The sequence below is a fragment of the Conger conger genome, chromosome 12, assembly GCF_963514075.1.
Source record: "Conger conger chromosome 12, fConCon1.1, whole genome shotgun sequence".
In the NCBI taxonomy this organism is placed as follows: Eukaryota; Metazoa; Chordata; class Actinopteri; order Anguilliformes; family Congridae; genus Conger; species Conger conger.
The window spans coordinates 37480031-37501466 of NC_083771.1; the positions used below are offsets into that span (position 1 = coordinate 37480031).

A 21436-nucleotide genomic window follows, 5' to 3' on the forward strand; every position below is an offset into this window, starting at 1 on the left:
ATTAAACATAACACACAGCTGCCACATTTATTCAGACAAATAATCAACAACCATATAGGGGAAGTGGCAGAAGAAAAAGGGATTTTGGCAACGGGTCCGCGGAGGATCGGGGCCGATCCGCGCTCGGCTCCTGTGTTCTCCGTTCTGTTTGGGCAGTCAGGGGAGCGGGGGGCCATGGAGGAGCGCACAGGACGGGATCAAAACCTCCAGACCCAGGGGAAACAGCGAGGGAACAAGGGTCGCCCGATGCCATCCATACGCCCACACAGGCCCCAATGACTCTGCATAGCTGGTACGGTCTCGGGGCCCAGTGAAGGGCAGAGGTTTGGGGAGACAGTGGGAGGGGTCACACAGGGGACAGGCAGGCTGAATGCATAAAGTCATAAAGGAAAAATCCCTCCCTCAATGGAATGATATTACTGGGGTCTGACAGGCCTATTGATGCAGACAACAAAATGTGTATTCACATGAAACACCAAGAAAGGCTGTTTGTTCACTTCACTGAATGCAGACACAAGGGCAAAGTGCAGCAGGATGTGGATAGGGTGAGTAAGGTGAAGAACACATGGGTCGCGGGTAAGGCACTGTTGTATGACTTTGAGATGCATGAAAGATTTGTACTGAAAATCTACAATGACAAACTCGGAAAGCCGGTCAAATAAATGCATAAGATGTGAGGGAGGGCTTGTGCAGCCCTGAAGACTCAGGGTTGTGCTTTGCTCGAATCTCACCTTGTTCCTTGAGGAAGTCCTGCTCCGTCATTGTGACTGGCAGAAACAGCTCTCCCACCACAGGTTGGATGGACACACTGAACTGGTCATTCTTTGTGCTGAAATAGGATACAGGAGATCAGACCCACAGTCAATGTCAAATACAAAATGTACGTGCCTCCATACCTCTGTGATCAAACTATTTCCGACTATTTTTCAGTTCAAAGGTGGCAAACTGTGTTTTACTGTGTAAAAATATTGTTGTGCCATCAATTACTACCATCTCACAGAAAGGCCCACTCTTTACATGTTAGCTCTGCTGTGTTAGCTTTACATGTTGATTTTTGAAAGCCACAGCTGTTACCAGACTGCTACCAAGAAGTTCACAATTTTGGTGCAGATCCATCATCTGCTTGAGTCAAGAGGCAAAGACTTGAGAATACTCAATACTCAATACTTGAGGCTACTGCATGCTGGGCTTTGCGTTTTCACTCTGGCCCACACCCTGGACACAACATTAAGCTGTGGTTCATCTAGATGCCACGATGGTACTAAAAGCAAAGGCGCCAGCAGTGGCTCGCACGGTAAGTCTCAGGCCCAGGTGTAGTGTAAGGCAGGCCTGCTGTGCTGAGAGCAGACAGACAGAAGCCAGGCGGAGACGTAAGGTCCCTCGAGCCCCCCGCTGCACATGAGTACACCTGTCGGACCCCTCCATCTCCCCTCTGCCTGACAGCTTCGGCCCCCCGAGTCAAATACGGCAACGCGGCGTCGTAACGCCGCGTTATCTCTCTCGCACATTACGGAAAAAAATAACATTTCACGTTCCTAAACGATAAATAAACGAAGGACTTTCCATCTCCACTGCTCCGGAGCCATAGGTCCGGCCCTGCCTGGGGACCGGCGCCGATGCCAGCTGTGCATCTGTCCACCCCAAGACCGGCCATTAGCCAGCTGCTACGCTGGCAGATTGTGGCGTGACCTTGATTAGAGCCTGCTGGCACCTCCCAGTGCCTCGTGGGTAATGGGTCACGCTCGCCGCTGCGGCCAGCGTCATTACGCCGTCCGCATCGAGCAGGGACGGCTCACAAAGTGCCCGCTTAGACACAGGCAAAACTGGGCTCGCCGTTTTGGGGACGGAGGCTAGTTCTGTGCAGAAATGGCGAAGGGACACCCAGGTTCAGATGGGACCGGCTTAAGCAGCCCCACCGGTCAGGTTACAAACAGAGCACACTGTGTCTTGAGTTCATCGGGCTTGTATTAATCTGGACTCTCTGCCTTAATGAATCAAACTCTCATTGTTGCGTTCTGTTCACCGCCCTTTCAGAAACACAGGAAATTCAGCTGCTTGCCTTTTGTCCGGTCACATTCACTTCTAATGCCAGTGCTGCTGCATTGTGTTCACTGGCTTTGCTTGATGCTATTTTTTTATTTTTGCATCAATCTGTCATTGGAAACACTTAAAATATTTCCAACTCTACACAAAAAAAAACAGCTAATTTTCAGAAAACGTCCTTATCTTAGCTTATCAGCTTACTCGATGAGAGCTGTTCTTCATAAGCAACTCGCAGCTTCTCTGCCAGAACAAAGCAACAATGCTAAATCAGGGAAGACTTTACACAAGTCCCTGCTGCAGCAGGCAAATAGACAGTCTTACAAGGACCATAGATTATTGTAGAACTATTCAAACATCAAAGCAACTCCCTCCAAAAAAGGTCTTCCCCTGTTTTACAAAGCCACAATAAATGCTAAAATATCCAATCTTTCCTGTCCATCACCCTTCCCCTGAACTCTGGATTAAAACCGCGTACAGTGGGGTCTGACCCTGGATTAAAACAGCGTACGGGGGGGTCTGATCCTGGATTAAAACTGTGTAGAGTGGGGTCGGATCCAGGATGACGCTCCCGGAGCACAGAGGAGGGCTCACTCTGGACCGACTGCAGGCCGAGAACGGGGAAATGCTCCGATTGCCATGCACAACACACTCGATGATTGGCGTTTGAGGCCGATTGATCCCCCATTACTCCCATCTCCCCTGCCCCAAACGGCTTTCTGATAACACTATCGATCCGCGCGCTGCCGATCGGTTTCCATTTTCTGATTTGGGGCAGGCCAATTAAGAAGGTGAGTAATTGTGATTACACCGCTACAGGATCAATTATATTTGATGCCAGGCGAAGGGATGCTTGTCTGGGGAAGAGCAACAAGAGAGAAAATGATGAAGCGCTTTTGCATTCCATTTCTGGGGCAGAGAATTACCCCGGCTGCATATTAAGGCCTAATAGGCCTTCAGCTCCTCAGCCTGCGTTTGCCTAAAGTTCAAACCAGCGCCGTGCTTTCACTCACACTGCAGATTCCCACACTCCCCTGGGCGTAGCAGGATTCCTAATCCATCCTGGCAAGATGTTCTTAGGCTCTCATAATAATCATGCTTAGTGCTTTTACTGAAAATGTCTGATGTGTCTTACAGAGAGCACTGGTAAAACCCTCCCCTTACAACTTTATAGAACTTGACATGAAAGAAATCCCAAGATAAATTACCGGCACTTAGCATCATTTCTGAAAGCACATCAATTAAACCCAGTTCAATAAGTTTTGCAGAACCTCTAGCCGGTTGGTTCGACAAGTTCTTGGGGAGAAATAAGCCGTGAGGATGGTGAAATGACTTGGACACTGGTTTAGGTTGATTGTGAATTATCAAACGAAGATCCATTAATTTTGAATATTAGATCTCCTATACAATCTAATACATTATGAACCAATTCTTCCATAAAACCACCAGGCCTAGAAATATGGCATGAGTAATACAATTCCAAAAAGTAGGCAATTTGTATCAAAATTTAAAAGGTAAAAGATTAATCAGGCTCCATTATAGCGCAAATTAAAAACATGAAAAAGAAAAGCAGGATTTCCCTCAATTAAATTCTAATCAAATCATAATTAAAAAGAAATCATCTTAAATGCATAATACATGTCCTTTAACAAAGTGATAAAACAAGGTGAGGGAGTGTGACTGAATCACTGTGTGTGGAAACTTGAAGGCAGCACAACAGTTCTGTGAACATTTGGAAACATGAGTTGGTTGTTTCATGAGGGTCAGCAGTCCTGACCAGGATTAGAGATAGCGGGGAAAAACAAACAAACACGGGAACAGATTCTGCTAATTCACTGTATTAAACACAAGAGCAACAGCCCCTCTTGCAGCAATGAAAACATGTGTACATAAAACAATATTAATTTATCACTGGTGCTCATTCCAACGGTTTGTAATATGGCGAGCTGTGCCATTGGACTCACATTGTCCAGATCATTAAAAATAATCTACCTTTAATGTCTAGGCCAAATCTATTTATGGTGATGGTATTCATGGCCTGGTATTCTATTCTATTGATCGACAGCGCTTTTCTAATAGGAAAATAATAAACAATTACTAGGGAATGTGTGGTAAGTAATCGCTTTTCTTTAATATATTTATATTATATGTGTATGCTGTAATCTGCATAAAATCAATGCAATATGTTACAAAAAATCACTAGCCCACAGCCCCGGTAGCATTTGTAACTGGAAATGCATTTCCTTTTTTTGGGATGGGGAGAACAGAGCTTGTGACCAGTGGCCAGAGGGATCCACACAGAACAAGGAAAGAAAGCAGACTTTGGTACAGAGAAAGAATCACAGCTGGCAGCAGGCACGTGTTCTATTATCTTTCAGGCTCAAGTGTTTATGAGGACAAGTCATTTATTTTCCACATTGGAGGTGTTCCAGTATTTAGCTGAGTAATATTCAACTGTCATTTATTTCAATTTATGTGGCGTGTTGCAGAGCAGCTATAGTTACATACTTATTGAGTATACATACAAGACGTAGATAATGTAGGTACCGGCACTCAGCAGGCATCGCATGCTATGCGGGCAAACGCAGTGCCCAATGTAAATTGACTTCTTACCACAGCTGAAAGTTTGCTGCTTGAGTGGAGTCATTGAAGTCAATACCCATAGACACGGTGATGGAAGCAGCTGGTTCCAGGCAATCTGAAAGCAGAAGGGATGGACTCAGAATGGGGTGACAGATGTGGAAATAAATAGGCACTGCGTGAGACTTTGTTTTCTACTTCAGAAAGCAACACCACGTTTCTGAGAAATCCATCTTCAATCTCATTCTTCAACATAAAAAAGCGGTTTTTCCCAGCTGATAAGACGTTCCGGTTTAAGGGAGGGGAATGTCAGTGACTCCTCAAATCTGCTCCGCCATGTGAACCAACGGGAGAAAGAAACGTCTGACACGCACCTTACCGAAGGCCGAGCACCATGTCATAGATTAGAAAATCAAGCACCAGAACAGAAGATCTTTGATGGAAACAGCATGGTTCCGTTTGCAACAGACGCAGCTTCAAATGAATTGGGGGAGCTGGTATCTGTTTTGCGACGTGTCTCTGCGCAAGCCTGTCTGACAAGTTAAAAAGCCATCAAACCTCGTGACGACTGGGTAGGGAGAGCGTGCTGTCAAAATGGCTGCACAACTGAGGATAAATATTCAGAACCAGCTACAGCAAGGCAAATGGCGAAGTCTACATTCGACCTGTGAAAAAAAAATATATAAGACTATATATACTGTATCATGCTACAATGCACAACAGCGTCTTATGTTTAACCAAATAATTACTGCCATGAAGTTTTGTGTGACTGACTGTATTATCAGTCTACATGCACTAGAAGCTGGAACAGGGTTACAGTCATTTTGGCCCATCCGCCACCTAGAAAATTTGTTAGACAGCTCCTTCTGCGATGGAAAATAGAACACAGCGCACAGTCTGGCTGATATGCATGTTCTTGGGCACGAATTAATGATCCTGCTCGCTTCTTCATATGAATATGTAAGAATATTTTATTTCACATCTCAATATTAGTAAAGATAAAGCAAATAATATTAAGCAGATTTTTTTACTGAATAATCTGGTAATATACACATACAACCTCTGGAGTCACTATACAAGATGCTTTGGAGATACTTCAAGTGTTATTTCTTGCTTTCATCCAAAACCCCTTAATGCTCCTGTCTGGGGCCAAGCAAAAACAAACTAAAACTTAAACATAAAAAAAAACTAAAAGTAATCTCATCCTGAGGGCACATTTGTAAATGTACAGCCTTCAGTTACATAGATAGGTCCTAAATGACATTGTTGCGGTTCCATTTACATTTCAACAAAGCTGTTTTTTACAGGAGATATCCAGGTTAAGTACCTGGTGAAAAGCACAGCGGCCGTGCTCCAGTCCAGTACTGAAGCTGGGATCTCTGAGGTGCAAGTCTGGTTTCCTCACTGACGGCACCACCATTCTTCTGCCATGTTCTTCTAATGCCTCTTTTAACCTGGCAGTAGCCGTATTTGTCCAGTATATTACTGAAGCGGCACTTATTTTCTCAGTATTTTATTTGGTTTATTTTGTTATTTGCTGCTATATGGATAGATGCATAGTCCCTTTTTTGGCCAGTGGTGCACATTTATATTCCTGAAGCAGTGGATATACTGTGCATTTGTTTCAGGGCAACACACACCATTTATGTGACTGAATATACTTCTGTGTTTACTCAGTGGTGTTCATCTACACTGTGGTAGTAGCAGTATATATTTAGTGTTTTATATCAGCAGTTTTCCATAGCATTGAGTGTTTTTATACACTGCTACTGTACATGACCTCTACTGTTTAGGCATTGTTATTACTTTGGTGTTTTTATTTTATTTCTCTTTTGAAGCAGGAGGATTCACTCCCATATTTGCAGTGCTCACCAATGCTACTGAAGCAGTGGGGTTTAGTCCCATATTTGCAGTGCTCACCTATGCTACTGAAGCAGTGGGGTTCAGTCCCTCTCAGCAGTGCTCACCTATGCTACTGAAGCAGTGGGGTTTAGGCCCATATTTGCAGTGCTCACCTATGCTACTGAAGCAGTGGGGTTCAGTCCCTCTCAGCAGTGCTCACCTATGCTACTGAAGCAGTGGGGTTTAGGCCCATATTTGCAGTGCTCACCTATGCTACTGAAGCAGTGGGGTTCAGTCCCTCTCAGCAGTGCTCACCTATGCTACTGAAGCAGTGGGGTTTAGGCCCATATTTGCAATGCTCACCTATGCTGCTAAAGCCATGGATGTTGAGGCAAGGAGGGCTGGTGTCCCCTATGTGGATGTCCTCCAGGGCGTGCTCAGAGCTGTTGGTGAGGGTGACCTGCACAGATACCATGCTGGGGCTGTAGATGCAGGGCTGGCGGGGGAAGTGGTACTGTGCCGCCAGCCCCTTCCCGCTCATCCGGTGGAGCAGCTCGTGAGACTTCGCTGGCACAAACACCGGAGTGCTGACCTGGAAAACACCAGCACAACAGCCATGCCATGAATCTGTTCAATATACAAGCACAGGTACAGTAGGTGCTTCTACAAGCTGCAGGGGGGATGGTGAAATCAAGTCAAATCACCTCTGGATACCAACAATAACATTTTGGCTACACAGCATAGTGCTCAATTTCCCACTAAGCTGAAAGCCTCTCCGTATGTCTTGCACCCAGCCATAAAGGGGAGTTTTACACCCCTACAGTAAGATGAACTGACACCCCCCCATTATGGATGACGGATGCCCTCAGTTCAGCTGGCCCAATTAACATCAACTCACACTGTAAATTCATTCCCTGGCACCGGGACCATTTCACACATAAGCTTTAAAAAGGACAAAGAGGTTAGCTGGAGAGCAGTGAAGGCAAAGGCAAAAAAAACCCCAACAACAATGGCCATCACTCAAAACACAAGAGCCTTCAAAGCCGGCTCTTCAGAGGCTAAAAAGGGCTTTTAGGGTTTAGGAGCACTAAATTAATTATCGCAGAGGAGAAGGAAAGAGGAAAAGACTGACAGGGAAAAGAAAACACGGTTATTGTGCAAAATAGCATGTTCTGCCTCGGAAACATCACCGCATTAGCCTTTTCCTTTATCCAGTCCTCGTTTAAAACTAAATACATTTTACAAGCCCTTTTACATTTCAGTGCCTTGATGTCCCACAAGCATCATTGTATAAGAAAATGGCAAACACAGACTTTGACCTAGGGTCGAGCATTTACCACTTCTGGCTGTACGTTTTCTACAAATGCAAACACACAATGAAGTGCTTCCATTCCAAAAAAAAATGTGAACCAGCAGCCACATCAAAGATAAGTGCTGGAAAAAGTCAACAAAACAGGGTGCGCATAGATTTTGTCAATTGCATTTTTACAAAGCAATGCTTTTTGCATTTATTTGGAAAGCTCTTGCGCGCACACATAAGAACGCACAAAACTATTCCATCCACGTACAAAACACGCACACGCATAGCAGTTCTTAGATTTTCCATCCGAGTACTTTTTACGTCAGGTTAATACCAATGAGTAATGGAAAAGGGGAGTCCATAAAGCATAAGCAATTCAATGCATCATTTATTTGATTCTCCCAGATTTTGAAAATAAATAAAATACAGCAGCCTGACATGTTGTGACAGGTTTGTATAAATAGTCGGACAATTACAACAGACACAACCTAATTTCCGAAGGAAACGCGGAGCGTCTCGGAGCCCATCGCTCCAAAGACACGCATTTTATCACAGTTTATTACGGTACGCAAATAAGCGTGGGATGAGAGTGCACATAACTGTCTACATAACACTTACTGAAACATTTATAAGGGCCGTTACCGCGCTCTGAACAGACAGACGGAAAAAAGAGGGAGAGGCGTGTCGAGCTCGCCACCATTCCTTGAAAAAAACAAATGAAGAGTAAAAAAATGACAAACACTCTGCAGTTAGTGGGTAATTGAGCATATTATCGATTCCACGTAGATTTGAGGGATGCAAAGCAGCACCTGATGGCTGTTATATTGAGATGGCTAGTGGTGGGTGTTAATCCGTTACAGTTGAGCTTTGAGTGGGGGGAGACTGAAGGTGATGTCTTCAAGATATTTTCAAGCACATCAGTGCACACCGAAAGGAATTATTGAAATGACAAAAGCCAGGCAAACGAAACCAACCGGGCATTCAAAATAATCTGGATCACTCCATGTATTTCATTCTGAACCAAAGGACAGCCCCAGGAACTTTCAAATAAAATGGTTTCATACGGTGAAAATGAGATCCTAATGAAACATAAACATGAATATTAAAAAATGATTGCTGTAATTGCACCACTACAATCAAAAGGCAGCTATGACATATCCTTTTCCTTTTGATACCAACTAGCATATGTCTGTGTTGTGCCGTATACAGCACATAATTACTTTCATAAAAAAGTAGGCTTGAGGCTCCGTATTAAACTGTCCAATGCAAGCTTTTGAAAATAATTAAAATCTGCAAACGTTTGAGGTTATAGTGAGCAAACAGGCATTCTGGGTAAACAGGAAACCCCCACCTCCCATCTGAGTTAGCAGTATGGATTAGAAATGTTCTGCCCCATCAACTCTTCCTGCTTGAGATCCCTGTGATGCTCCACCTCCTTTTCCCCCAGCATGCCACAGTAGAGAAAAGGCCCGTAAAAAGTCACATCTCACAAAGCAGCCAAGCATCCCTGTTTAGCCTTAACCTCTGTACCATCCTGGAAACAACAAAATATTGCCCTGAAGGGGTTAATGAAATGGCTGCCTCAGCTGAGGGGTCCTGGGATTGAAGCAACCCCCCCCCCCCCCCTTCAGGCTCCCTCCACACACCTGCACCCCTCCCCCATGTCCTAAAAGCAAGTGACAGATAATCATTTGGGTTTGGCCCCCTCGCAGACTGGAACGTGCCTTATTCCATTAAATCAGAGCCGGGACTCGTGCAACAAAATGGAGGGAATATTGTTAAAGTACAAAAGAAATGAATGCGCTAGATTGCTTCTCCACGCTCTGCACTGAGCGGGCCCCTGTGTTAGCCAGAGAAGAGCGCAGGACCATGGGAGATCCGACGAGCTCCCAGAAAGTCAAACTGCCGTACACTGCTGTTCATTAAAGCCATTGTTTTCCCCTGGATGATCTGTCAATATTTCCAAACACAACTCCATGAAGGGGAAACCTGCCGGCTTGCATCCCACTGTCCCACAGAGGGACTCAGACACGGAGCGCTCCAGCCACTGTGATCCCGCTGTCAGTTCTGAATAATCAACTCCGCACCGACCACACAACTTTAACATTATATAATTATGACTGCATTTCCCCAGAATAGCAACTCTAATTGTGACCATGCTCCATATCCACCTACTGGGGAAACGTCTGGCTCTATCAAACAGGACCCTGTAACAGCTCTAACTGACTTTTCTGTGACCTGTAACTGTAAAACTGTAAACAAAATAAATAATAAAAATAAAATTCTATGTTGTAAGAACAGTTTTAAGGCACTAGTACGGTCAAGTCTCATGAGCTTGCCAGACAACCATTGGTTTTTCTGAACGATAATGGCCCTTGGTAATTATTAGAGGAACCAGAGACATGCAGACTTCAGCTATGGATTGGTCATCTCCATCCACAGGCCTGAATCCCAAGATGTATTGGGATTGATGTCAAATCAATTGCACACCTCAAGACATGCCACACCAAGACACTCCTGAGACAACCTTTCGACAAAGGCCTAGCTATAATAACTCAGTGCACTCAAGATAAGAGGCCCAAAACCAAGTCAAAAAAACACATATGAGCTTTGCTCCATATCACACAAATTAAAAGCACCTTTGACTAGTGAGCAGACATTAAAAACTGAATGACTAATGACTGAAACATTTGACAAATTCATATTACAAGGAGCCCTATCCATATGATAAAAATGCAAAGACGCAGATACTGGCGGACACGCAGCGAACGGTCACGCGACAACACTGTGTCATCCGGAAGCAGCACTCCAGGTCCTTCAGCACTTTAATATGCTGTAGGTCAAGCAAATATTGCCACCAAGCTGTCATGTCGCGGAGCCGCTCCGGCGACGAAAGGGAAATTTATTTCAGCACTTTTGGACGTGTTAGAGCAGTCCGTGTCAATAAAGCAGGCCGTAATCTCTGATACCTCTCGCCGAGATTTACCTCTCTGACAGGACGCTGTCACCGCTCAAGGTCTGCTCGGGGCCTCAAACTGCTTATCATCACCAATTGACAAACTGGACATCCCATGAGGACTCTCCTCTAACGCTGACTTATCCTCCCGTCCAAGTGTAAATAACGCCTTCGCCGTCAGCTAACCTTGACTCCCAGTCAAGCCACCTCACCTTTTTCCTTGCCGAACGGGTGACAACGGAGGAGGAAGTTGATTGAGGGGGTCTATTATGTATCAACTTAAAGAAAGCCATCGTGATTGATGAGACCGGCATTCACCTTCAGTGCTCTCTGCAATACTTGTATCCTTTTTGTCAAATGACCTGAAAATCCTGCTGACATATTCAAAGTCACCACTGTAACTGTACACTTTATTGCAAAGGGGGCCTATTTATGTAGCGATTGAGATGTGAGGAGATACATTAAAAATCTATTTCGATTTCACATTTGTGGTGAGCAAACGAAAGAGCATTCCTAATGAAATATGCCTATTAGAGTGTGTGGTTTTTCTGAATGCCGCCCCTCACTGACTGCTTCTCATTCGCCACATAGGTCACTCCCAAAGTTAAAACTCTAAGAAATACAGAAAACATGCGAGGGAAAAGTCCTGTCAGTTTGACCTGTCTGACCTGAGGTTTTTCCCCAATGGGAAAGAGTACTGTGTGCAAACAACAAAACAAACAAATATGCTTATGGGAAAAAGCTGACTTTTCAATTAATGGATTTCGCTGTCGGAAACAATATCATGTTTAAAGCAGAGCCATTTTCTGAGCAGCTCCTTTATTTAATTGAGGCATTCACAATCATATATGAACTGCTTTCCATGCAACACAGGGGTAATTATCTTTGTGGCAGAATTACTTCATTAAAGGCAATTGTTGAGTGACATTTATAGACAAAAAGGCTAAAAGCCTCTTGTCCTCTTAAAGGTATAATATAAGCCATCTTTTGTGCCCCTTGTAATTTTAGCAAATATAAAAAGTACAGGCTGTAAGGAAACCATTTTCTTTACCAATCAACATTACACTTACGTGCTTTTCCCCGATTTCTGCAATTATTGTAAATAAAAATTTACAATAATTACAGAACAAGACTTTGCCTGTGACTGCTTGTCCTTTGTATAAGCAGTTATCACAGACCAACCAAAACCTAGCTCCTAAAAATATTTTAAATGAGGAGGGAAAAGGTTGCGCATTAATGTTGTGTGTCGAACTAGCTAGCTAATCATACAAAATATACGGGCTAGAGTCGTGGCTTGTAGCCATCAAAGACCAACATCTTGGTCCATTTAAGAACCGATTTTACTTCGACAGACAGAACATAGTTAGCTAGAAGAAACAACCTAAACATCAGCTGCTTATGGAGGCTGCTGGGTGGCTCACTCAGATAAGGCACCATGTTGTGAAGCCTGGATGGATCTCACGGTCTCCATAGGGGGAGGAGCAAATGGCCACTACATCGCCCTGGGGAAGGTTCAGTTCAGATCAGATATTGCGATCCAGCAGAGCAGAGCCGACAACCTAATATTCGGTGTGAGTTTCCGTATCAGGAAGCCAAGCTCCAATAGACATACTAGTCGTCACAAGAAAGAAAACCCCCAGAAACAAGGCCAGATTTTAGGAGAACAAACTGTAGCACTCTACAGCTAGCAAATATTTCCATATTATCTGTTCATCAGAAAAACTGCCAGCTATTCATAAAGAAAAGCATCGTACAGTACTTGCGGTGTTCAAATTAAAACAGCAGACACTGATATTTTCTACTGCAATCTCCATTGTTGTATGAATTGCTTGCTTTCCTCTTACTATGCATCAACTTGAAGTGTAAGCCAACTCAGAGCATAGCAGTATGTCGACAAGCTAGACTAAGTAAGGATTCGAAAGAAAACAACTTTATTACCTAGCAACCCATGCTGGTTTAGCGGGTGCCCATGGACTGCATGTAAATGCCACACATGAAAGGTCTTCCCTGACTCTATGTGAGCGGGTGTGCAGTGTGAAAAGAAGCAGACTAGCAACACCTCACGTTTCGGAGGAGAAACACCATTATTTACACTCTCCCCGATTTGAGTGGCATTTATACATAAAAAATAACAGCAATCGTTTTCCGCTCAAATCTTACATTTTGTACAGTACATACCATCCACCTGGCGCACCATTATTTGAAGCATCCTTATCTCAGCTGCCCACCATTACTGAAGACAGAGTTGCATGCGCATAATTATTACACAAACACACTACCTAGAAACAATGCTTTCTTGCGGTAGCGGATATAAAGGCTAAACAAAACAGAATGGAAGCGAACAAGAGTGCTGACATATTCTATCCTGGGTTCCATTTGCAAAATTTTGGCAACATTACATGAATTCATTACATGAATTTGCAACCCTTTAATAACTGGAAAATAGTAACATTGAGAAATACGAACAGGAAGACACAGATGTGCTGGCTGTCAGTGCACAAGAAGAAAAAAAAGACAACAAAAGAACCATTCGGACCACGTCCTGGGGAGGGACAGTGCACACACACACACACACACACACACGCACACACGTGCGCGCATACACACACACACACACACACACACACACACACACACACACACGCCGACCGAACAGACACAGGGTGCACTATTTCCTTTGGGCATTTATTACCTGTTAAAAACCAATCTTTTGTTGAGTGGCAGTTCAGGGTTTTTGAGAGCGGGCTGCAATATTTCTCTGGGTCTGCTGAGTCATAATTAAAGCTGAACCGAGTGGAATTGGAGAGGGAAGGTCAGCGAGGTGCCGAATGAGAGATGAGGCTGGGCTGATGGGCACCAAATGAACAAATTATGATGGGCCCCACTCAATGTGATGAGGTCAAACGCTTGTTTCTACCCACTGACAGTTCAATTTCCCTGAAATGTCTCCCGATTCGCGATGAGCTAATTATGAATGAAAAGTTATCAACTGCCCACCCGCTGAAAGGGGGCTTAAATACTATTTCGTGGAGATCCTAATGTCAAAATGTTATTAGAGCACGCATGTTGGCCAGGAGGGGGGTTTCAAACACAATAACCCGGGTTAATCTAAATGCTACTGATAACCATGTAGTAATTTTCTAAAAGGCTGAACTGCTCAGCGGAGACAAATTCCTCGGCGGGTGGATTTAAAATCTGAAAATCGCACCTGAATAAATGAGATTGGGGTTGTTTTTCCACATACAAAAATACAGTGGACCCCTGACGTCTGTATGCATAGAATTGACTTTCTACATTTCTTTACCATTCATTTATTTTTGTTTTGTTTTTTGTTTTTTTCCTACATCACCAGAACCGAGGCCTTCAACTCCCAGTGACAGTCCTAAACCCCGGCTAAATGGCCTGCAAGAGGCTTGCATTAATACAGTGCGCACACATTCAGTATTGACTCGCTCCGTTTTGATTGCCGCTATGGACTGAAGCAAGCATACTGTCATTCAAACATTCAGCCTGGCAAATAAGGTTCTCTCAGTCAAGTGAAATAATAAAAGTGTGATCTGATAGATATGGAATAAGAAAAAAAAAAACATACAAAAGAATCCCGGACTTACCAAAAGAAATAAAAGTCAAGCACTTAAGGCAGTGCAATGCCATCGCTGCAATCTGCTCGGTTATTGATTCATTTCACTCCAATAGGGGTCTCTGTTTGGACACAGTCCCCAGTGGAGTTTCACTCAGAGACTTCCACCCACAAACCCGCTTTATTTCCAATTTGAAAGAAGCACTTCACTTCTTTATCCATCTATGGAGGGAAAAAAAAGGTGTGGAGGGACACTCACGCTAGCATAAAAAGGCCCCTACACTTAAGGCGGGATCACGTGTCACTCAAAACCCTGTATACATCCAAATATTTCCTGGTTGAGAGCACCCCACCCCAAAGACAGGCGGTAGGGGGAGGGGTGAGGGGGGTTTCAGTGATACAGTCCACCACCGGCCCAGTGCATAACAGCAGACAAAGCCAGACGACCACCAGCCCAGTGTATAACAGCAGACAAAGCCAGACGACCACCAGCCCAGTGTATAACAGCAGACAAAGCCAGACTACCACCTCCCACCAGCCCAGTGCATAACAGCAGACAAAGCCAGACAACCATCGGCATAGCGTATAACAGCAGACACAGCCAGACTACCACCAGCCCAGTGTATAACAGCAGACAAAGCTAGACTACCACCAGCCCAGTGTATAACAGCAGACAAAGCCAGACTACCACCAGCCCAGTGTATAACAGCAGACAAAGCCAGACTACCACCAGCCCAGTGTATAACAGCAGACAAAGCCAGACTACCTCCCCCTCCCTCCCCCACCCATACTGAAGACGCCTGATTGAAAGTGAGGCTGCTTAATTGCGACGGCCCATTCCTTTATATCTCAGTGCACAGGCAGGCAGAAGGTCGTGCTAAATAGTTCTCCGGTGTATTTAACTGCTTTGAATTTTTAGGAGCTATCAGACATGACATAGGACATATTCAGTGACCCTGAGAATTTCCATCAGAGGCGTCGGAGGCAGGAGGCGGCCTCGGGCCAGAGCGGAGCCTCATTCCCATTCCAACGGCCGTAATTGAAGGTTAATTGACTGACTCTGGATTAACAAGGAGAGAACACATGATGGGCAAGTAGCAGCCTTTTATAATATAGGATTAGAACAACACAATTATGCCCAGAATCACCATTTATCAACCTCCAGATGAAAAAGGTAACAAAGCAAGGTCCCAATCCTTCTTTTGCGAATGTCATCACTTTCTGCAAATGACGGTAAATTCCCACAATGCTCCAGGCAATGCTTAGCCACTTCTGCTTTCTCAGGTCACGTAACAGAGGCAAATACATGTAAAATGGCCTTTCAATTATCAGAAATGCTTAAATCGATTTTATCTCCCGCACACTGTCTAGTGGTAGGCTATCCTGTAAATAGTTACCAAAAAATGGCAGCAATAAAACAAGCTTATGGTCGGAATGGTACAAGTGTATGGGATGGTATGCTTATGATCACCCAAAAGCTATACCATAATGACAAGGAATAAGCCAATTTCTGGTCCACATTCGTCTGTGGTCCGTACTGTATTTTGACCGTAAGCTGGACTGGACACTCTGCACACATGCAGTTTTTTTCTGACTGATGCAATGCTGTGCAGCATTTTTCACACTTTCCCTGGGTGTCAATGCGGTGATTCAGTGCTGCAGGAGAGCCCTCACCTCCTCCACCATAAAGCTCCTAATAAAAACATAGATACTGATGAGAGACAAATAGTGTGAACTGCTTCCATCTGGGACATCCTTCCCCCGAACAAGCACAACTCAAACTGTCAGGAATATACAGCAACCAACTCAGCTACTCAGCTAAGGCACAATAAAATGCACATGAAACCCACAGTGGTACAGCCAATGCTAAAAAAACACGGAAAGACTCTCAACTATGTCTACCGCAAATGCTTGATGAAAGACAAATACTATTTTACACAGAACCATTCAATTAGTGGAATGGCTGTATACATGCAGTTAAATGCAAAAGTATTGGGGCGGTGACACCTTTTTTGTTGCATTCCAGCACACTGGATTCGAAATAAAAGTGAATATTAGGTAAGACCAGCTTTGAGGGTATGTACCGGCATCAGGAAATCAGTGTCGGAATAGAACAGCCCTTTGCACACACAGTGATTCCATTTTAGGGGAGCAAAAGGACTGGGTTTCTTGGCTAGCTCGGTGTCTTGGTGTCTTTGCCTCATTAGCAAATGCTGCTGTCTCTTAAGACTGAAGGAGTGTCAATGTTGCGGGTGAAAAATGTGAATAAATCGATCAGAGATATTTGTACCAAAGCATTGGTTGTGTCGATATCATACATTATACATTATATATTAGCAAGTAACTGCACGCTAAGCATTAGGAAACCATAAAAGTAGATGATGTGCTGTGGTTCTTGAGCAAGTAATCTACTTTCTGAATACACTGAGTGAGAGTGCTTATCCAGCACAACATGGACAGTTATGGGGAAAACGTGTAAGAATAATTATACTCACAAAATTATACGTATGCAAAACCACATCAATGACATAAGTCGATTTAAAAATGATAATTATAATTGCAAGATGATAATGTGTAGTAAAAAATAAACAACACGACGACCAATACCAGTTTCTTTAATATTCTGTGTCATAATCACTGCCTGCAATAGAATGAGCAATGTAGCATGACAGATACAGTCTTGCTAATAACCAAGTCATTTGGCACTGAACTGGCGACTCCAGATTATAGTACTGCTGCAGTCTTGAACAGGGTATATAACCCAAATGGTCCTACAAAAACTGTACCCTGGATAGTATTAGGTATAGTATTACAGTACCAGCATACAATGTACATATTTCTGTATACTACCATTATGTTTTCTGTAGCAATGTTGTTGCAGAGAATTAAGAATCAGTCTAAGCCAAGTCATCAAACCAATAATATATACTGACAATGTTAATTATCCCATAGCATACATTGTAATGAGCAAAAAATATAATTGTTTTCCAAAACTTTCCAACAACAGCAACAGAATAAACGTGGCAATGAACTGAAGGAATCCATCAGGGCTGCGTTGCCACAGTAACAGGGCATTATAAAACAGCACAGACAGTGTAGGCAGTTATGCAGATATCAGTGGTAGGGCTTTTATATTCTATGTTTTTCCCTTACAAGAAAGCAGCACAATGCCTTCCCTTCCTAAAAGCTGAAACTTTTCTTTCAGTGGCCAAGGACGAGAGCTAAATAGTAAATAGATGAGCAAAAAAAAAATAATAATAATAATATATTTTTTTAAACATACACAATATTAAACATGCTAAGACCATATAGGGAAAAAATGGTCCCAGAAACATCAGGGGATACCAATATGCCACAACCAGGCCGTATCTGACCAATAAGGAGACTGAAGTGATAACGTACCATATGCATGAGAGATAAAACCATCCATCCTCCATGTCAGATTGCACAAAACGCTAAACCACAGTCTTTTACACCAGGGGCTTAACCTGGAAAGCTGCCCAGAGGTTAACTAATGACATTTAAATTGACACTTATACTTCATAACAAGGTACTCCACCAGAAAATGAGCAGGCCGGCAATGATAGACTAATTACTGATATCTAAGGTATACTGAAAAACCTACACCTTTGTAGGAAGGGAGGCTGTCACAAACAGCACACGTAAATTTGCTATTATTAAGTATTAGTGTTAAACGGATAGAGTTGGGGGAAAAAAACCTCACTCTCTGACCCTGTAAGAAGCTGATGAGACCCACAGCTATCTGTTCATTAGACAGGCCCACACTTATAAAAGCAATATCCAATTACAGTGCCAGAAGCTTTTTATAATAGCCTGTCGGGGCATATTCCAAGAATAGAAAATGCAGCGTGTATAAGGAATATTAGGGTCACATTCTCATCTATTTGCCTTATATCTCCATTCCTCAGATACTAATTAATTTCTCACTGTTTGAGCGCGCCGCCCGGAGCTCTTTAATATGATTCATTTGGCCTTTTACACAAGGGAAGGTTAAAGCATATTTCTGTAGCGCTGAACCTGAGGTCTCTGCCTGGCATTGAGACGTTTTATCCCTTTGTGAAGAATCTCTGGCTCAGGCAGGCTGAGGAGAAGCAAATCTAGCTTAATAAGACCTTAAAGACAACGCCGTATATTGGGCTATATATTAGCGGGAAGATATCCGGGGTAACCGTCATAAAAATGCAAGCATTAGGAGGAAAAATAAAAGATAAAACAATAAATAAATACAATTACATGGGGTTTTAAGATGCAATTTCAAGGTCCTTTTATGCATCCTTATGTTTTATTTACAAGTCCACCAGTGAATATAGACCCAAATTAGGGCAGACTGTAGCAATGTTTTACATTTTAAAAGTAAATTCTTGAGAAGTTAACAGGTCACATACTATTAAGGATACATGAAGCAATAACACAATGGTCCATTTTACAAAGCTCATCAGCTAAGCTCGAATCCCAAGACCATGAGATGAAACGAACGTGCATTAGAAGGAAGCAGCTCCCATGGAAATTGCATTAAAATGAAAAGCAGATGACCCATTTCTCTCCAGCTTACTCTGACAGAGAATTCCTTCACATGAGCGAAAGAGTCGTCAAGCAGAGAAAGGTCAGTGATCAGAAACAGGGTCTGCTCCAACACCCCAGCAGCCAGAGCGAAAAGAGAAAGAGAACAAGAGAGAGAGACCCTGACAGATATGAGGATTTGGAGTTGCACAGGGGAAGAGATGCCTCTGCTACTGATGTCCTAACTGGGAGAAATCTGCCCAGGAGAAAAAGGTCAACTCAAAAAATCCCCCCAGAGCCCACATCCCTCACACAGACTTCCAAAGGAGAAAAACACTCGTTTTTTCATTGTGTCAAAAAACAGCTGCCACATTTCACGACAACTTCCAGCAGCTTTGAGGTCCTGACATCAAATAAGTGCAACTTAAGGCCTGCTGGCACTCACTAGTGTACCACGGTAGCCATGACCATTAAGAAAGAAAAATAAGAAAATTAAACTGGAATGATTCACAATTAACAGGGAAAATAAGAGGGAAAAACATTCACCTCGATGGTGGAAGAGACATTGGACAGAGACAAGCCCTCCAGATCACTGAGTAAGCTTGGGGAGAGGATGGAAGACTTGGGTATGGCAGGGGTCACTGGTGTAACTGTAAAAGAATTGTAACAAAAACATTTGAATTCTTTTCAATTTTGAAATTTTAATAAACCACACATGCCTTACTCTACACGTGCATAAGCGGTATGAAAAGTTAATGTATGACAATAATAAAATCATCATTAATTATAGTCACTATGTTTTATCCAAGGAAAAAAAGGCTATTTCAAGAAAAACATCTCAAAAACTTGCTGACGAATGAAAACAATGGAATTAATAAAACAAGATAAGAATAATAATGAAACTGAATCATTATCAATTCATTTTCACAGTACTTGTCAACAAGAAACTTACGGTGCTTCAGAAGAGCAATTCCGTGTTACAGGAACGGGTCACAGCGAACAGGGAAGGCACATTTGGTGGGGCTCACAGACTGATAATGGTTTGACAGATCAGGGTTACAGAGCAAAGGAAAACTGTAGTAATGGCACACTTACAGTCATCAAGATCCAGCAAAGAAACTTCTGCCTTTGGCTTTTCTTCCACCTGCGGAGAATGACAACACTGATTAGGGAACTGGAAGCTATGGGTGCTGAAGTCAATAACCCATATGTGTCTGGCTGATGCCCTTGTTTTACATTAGAGCAAAAATGCAAACTGCAAATACGTTTCTGTGTTCACCACACCAGTACACCACAAGTAATGATGGAAAATGTATCAAATTCTATTTGCATGACAAATTATTACAGCTTGCTTCCTTTATTATTTTCCAGAAAGTCTAGATCTAGAGATAATATTGCTTGGAAGTTTGGAACAAAAGAATGATGAGCTTAAAAAAACTAAAATAAAAAACAGACGTTAATATGACAAGGATTAAGTTGCTTTTTCAGCATTATTTTCATTTAATTTCCAGCATCAGGGGTGCATTAAATGCATCACCTCTCTGCCGCATGTATATTGCATCAATCCATCATATTAGTCCATCATATCAGCCATAAACTGAGCATATCAGCCAAGTTGGTTTGTTGTATGCTATTATTGGCTGATGTCAGATGTCGGTCTCTGTGTTTGTGTCCACATAGTGTGTGTGTGTCCACATACTGTGTGTGTGTGTGTGTGTGTGTGTGTGTGTGTGTGTGTGTGTGTGTGTGTGTGTGTGAGAGAGAGAGAGACTGAATACTAAGCGAGTATTAGGCCTGAGTGGCTTTATCCCAGCAGCCTCATCTCCCGCCACACACTGGTCACGGAGAGAGAAGATCCCACGACCGACAGCGTGCTCAGAATGTTAGACACTTTTACAACATCAATACATTTGTACTGCGAAGAAGTGCTGGAAATAGACTGGGGATTGCTCATATCTGTACTTCCAGAGACAGGAAGCAGCTGCTGTATCATTCAAGTGTTATTATCAACCCTTCTCTGAAGTGTGTATTGATAGCTGATGCCATCAATCAACACATTTCAGACATTTCACAAGTTTCATAAGGGTTATTAAATGAACTAAAACACAAAAACATCATTCAATTACACTTTTAAGTCTGTCTTGCGAAACAATGTAGACTTTGTTTGGTATTGCAGAATGTGAAATTGTGCGTCAGAAAGATAATTATTGACCCCATAAGTTTGTAAAACAGACTATAGGCCAGGCACTTCGCAATTGCAATCTTAGCAATTGCTGATTTTCCAAATGTTATTTAGACAAGAATGTAAACCACAGTGCACTCCACTTGCAAAAATTAATTAAAAAATTCAAATTAATAAATTCTAATTTTAAATTCTCTGCTAATCAGTTAGTTGCTCTATATTACATTCCTGTAATCTTTAAATCTTTTTACTGTAAAACTGCAATTTTACGTCAGACCTTTCCATGAACATGAAACTGATTACATTAGACACAATGCACTGAAACAAAATGAACATTCTATATCAGAATATTAATATCAATTCATACTAGGACACATGTCTTAATTGCTCCAATTATTTAATAATACACTGTATTTATGCCAAGGTCATTCCAAA

The 21436-nt window shown here is 42.8% G+C and overlaps 1 protein-coding gene across 1 annotated transcript in view; it reads right to left on the reverse strand.

Annotated features, from left to right (window-relative positions):
- ap3b1a (adaptor related protein complex 3 subunit beta 1a) overlaps positions 1-21436 on the reverse strand; it is an 83616-nt gene that overhangs the window by 17086 nt on the left and 45094 nt on the right. Inside the window, exons 21-25 of the mRNA XM_061263157.1 lie at positions 19915-19963; positions 19366-19469; positions 6826-7054; positions 4654-4738; positions 732-829 (exon numbers count right to left, since the gene is read on the reverse strand). Coding sequence (XP_061119141.1) covers positions 732-829; positions 4654-4738; positions 6826-7054; positions 19366-19469; positions 19915-19963 — 565 coding nt within the window. The remainder of the gene's footprint in view (positions 1-731; positions 830-4653; positions 4739-6825; positions 7055-19365; positions 19470-19914; positions 19964-21436) is intronic.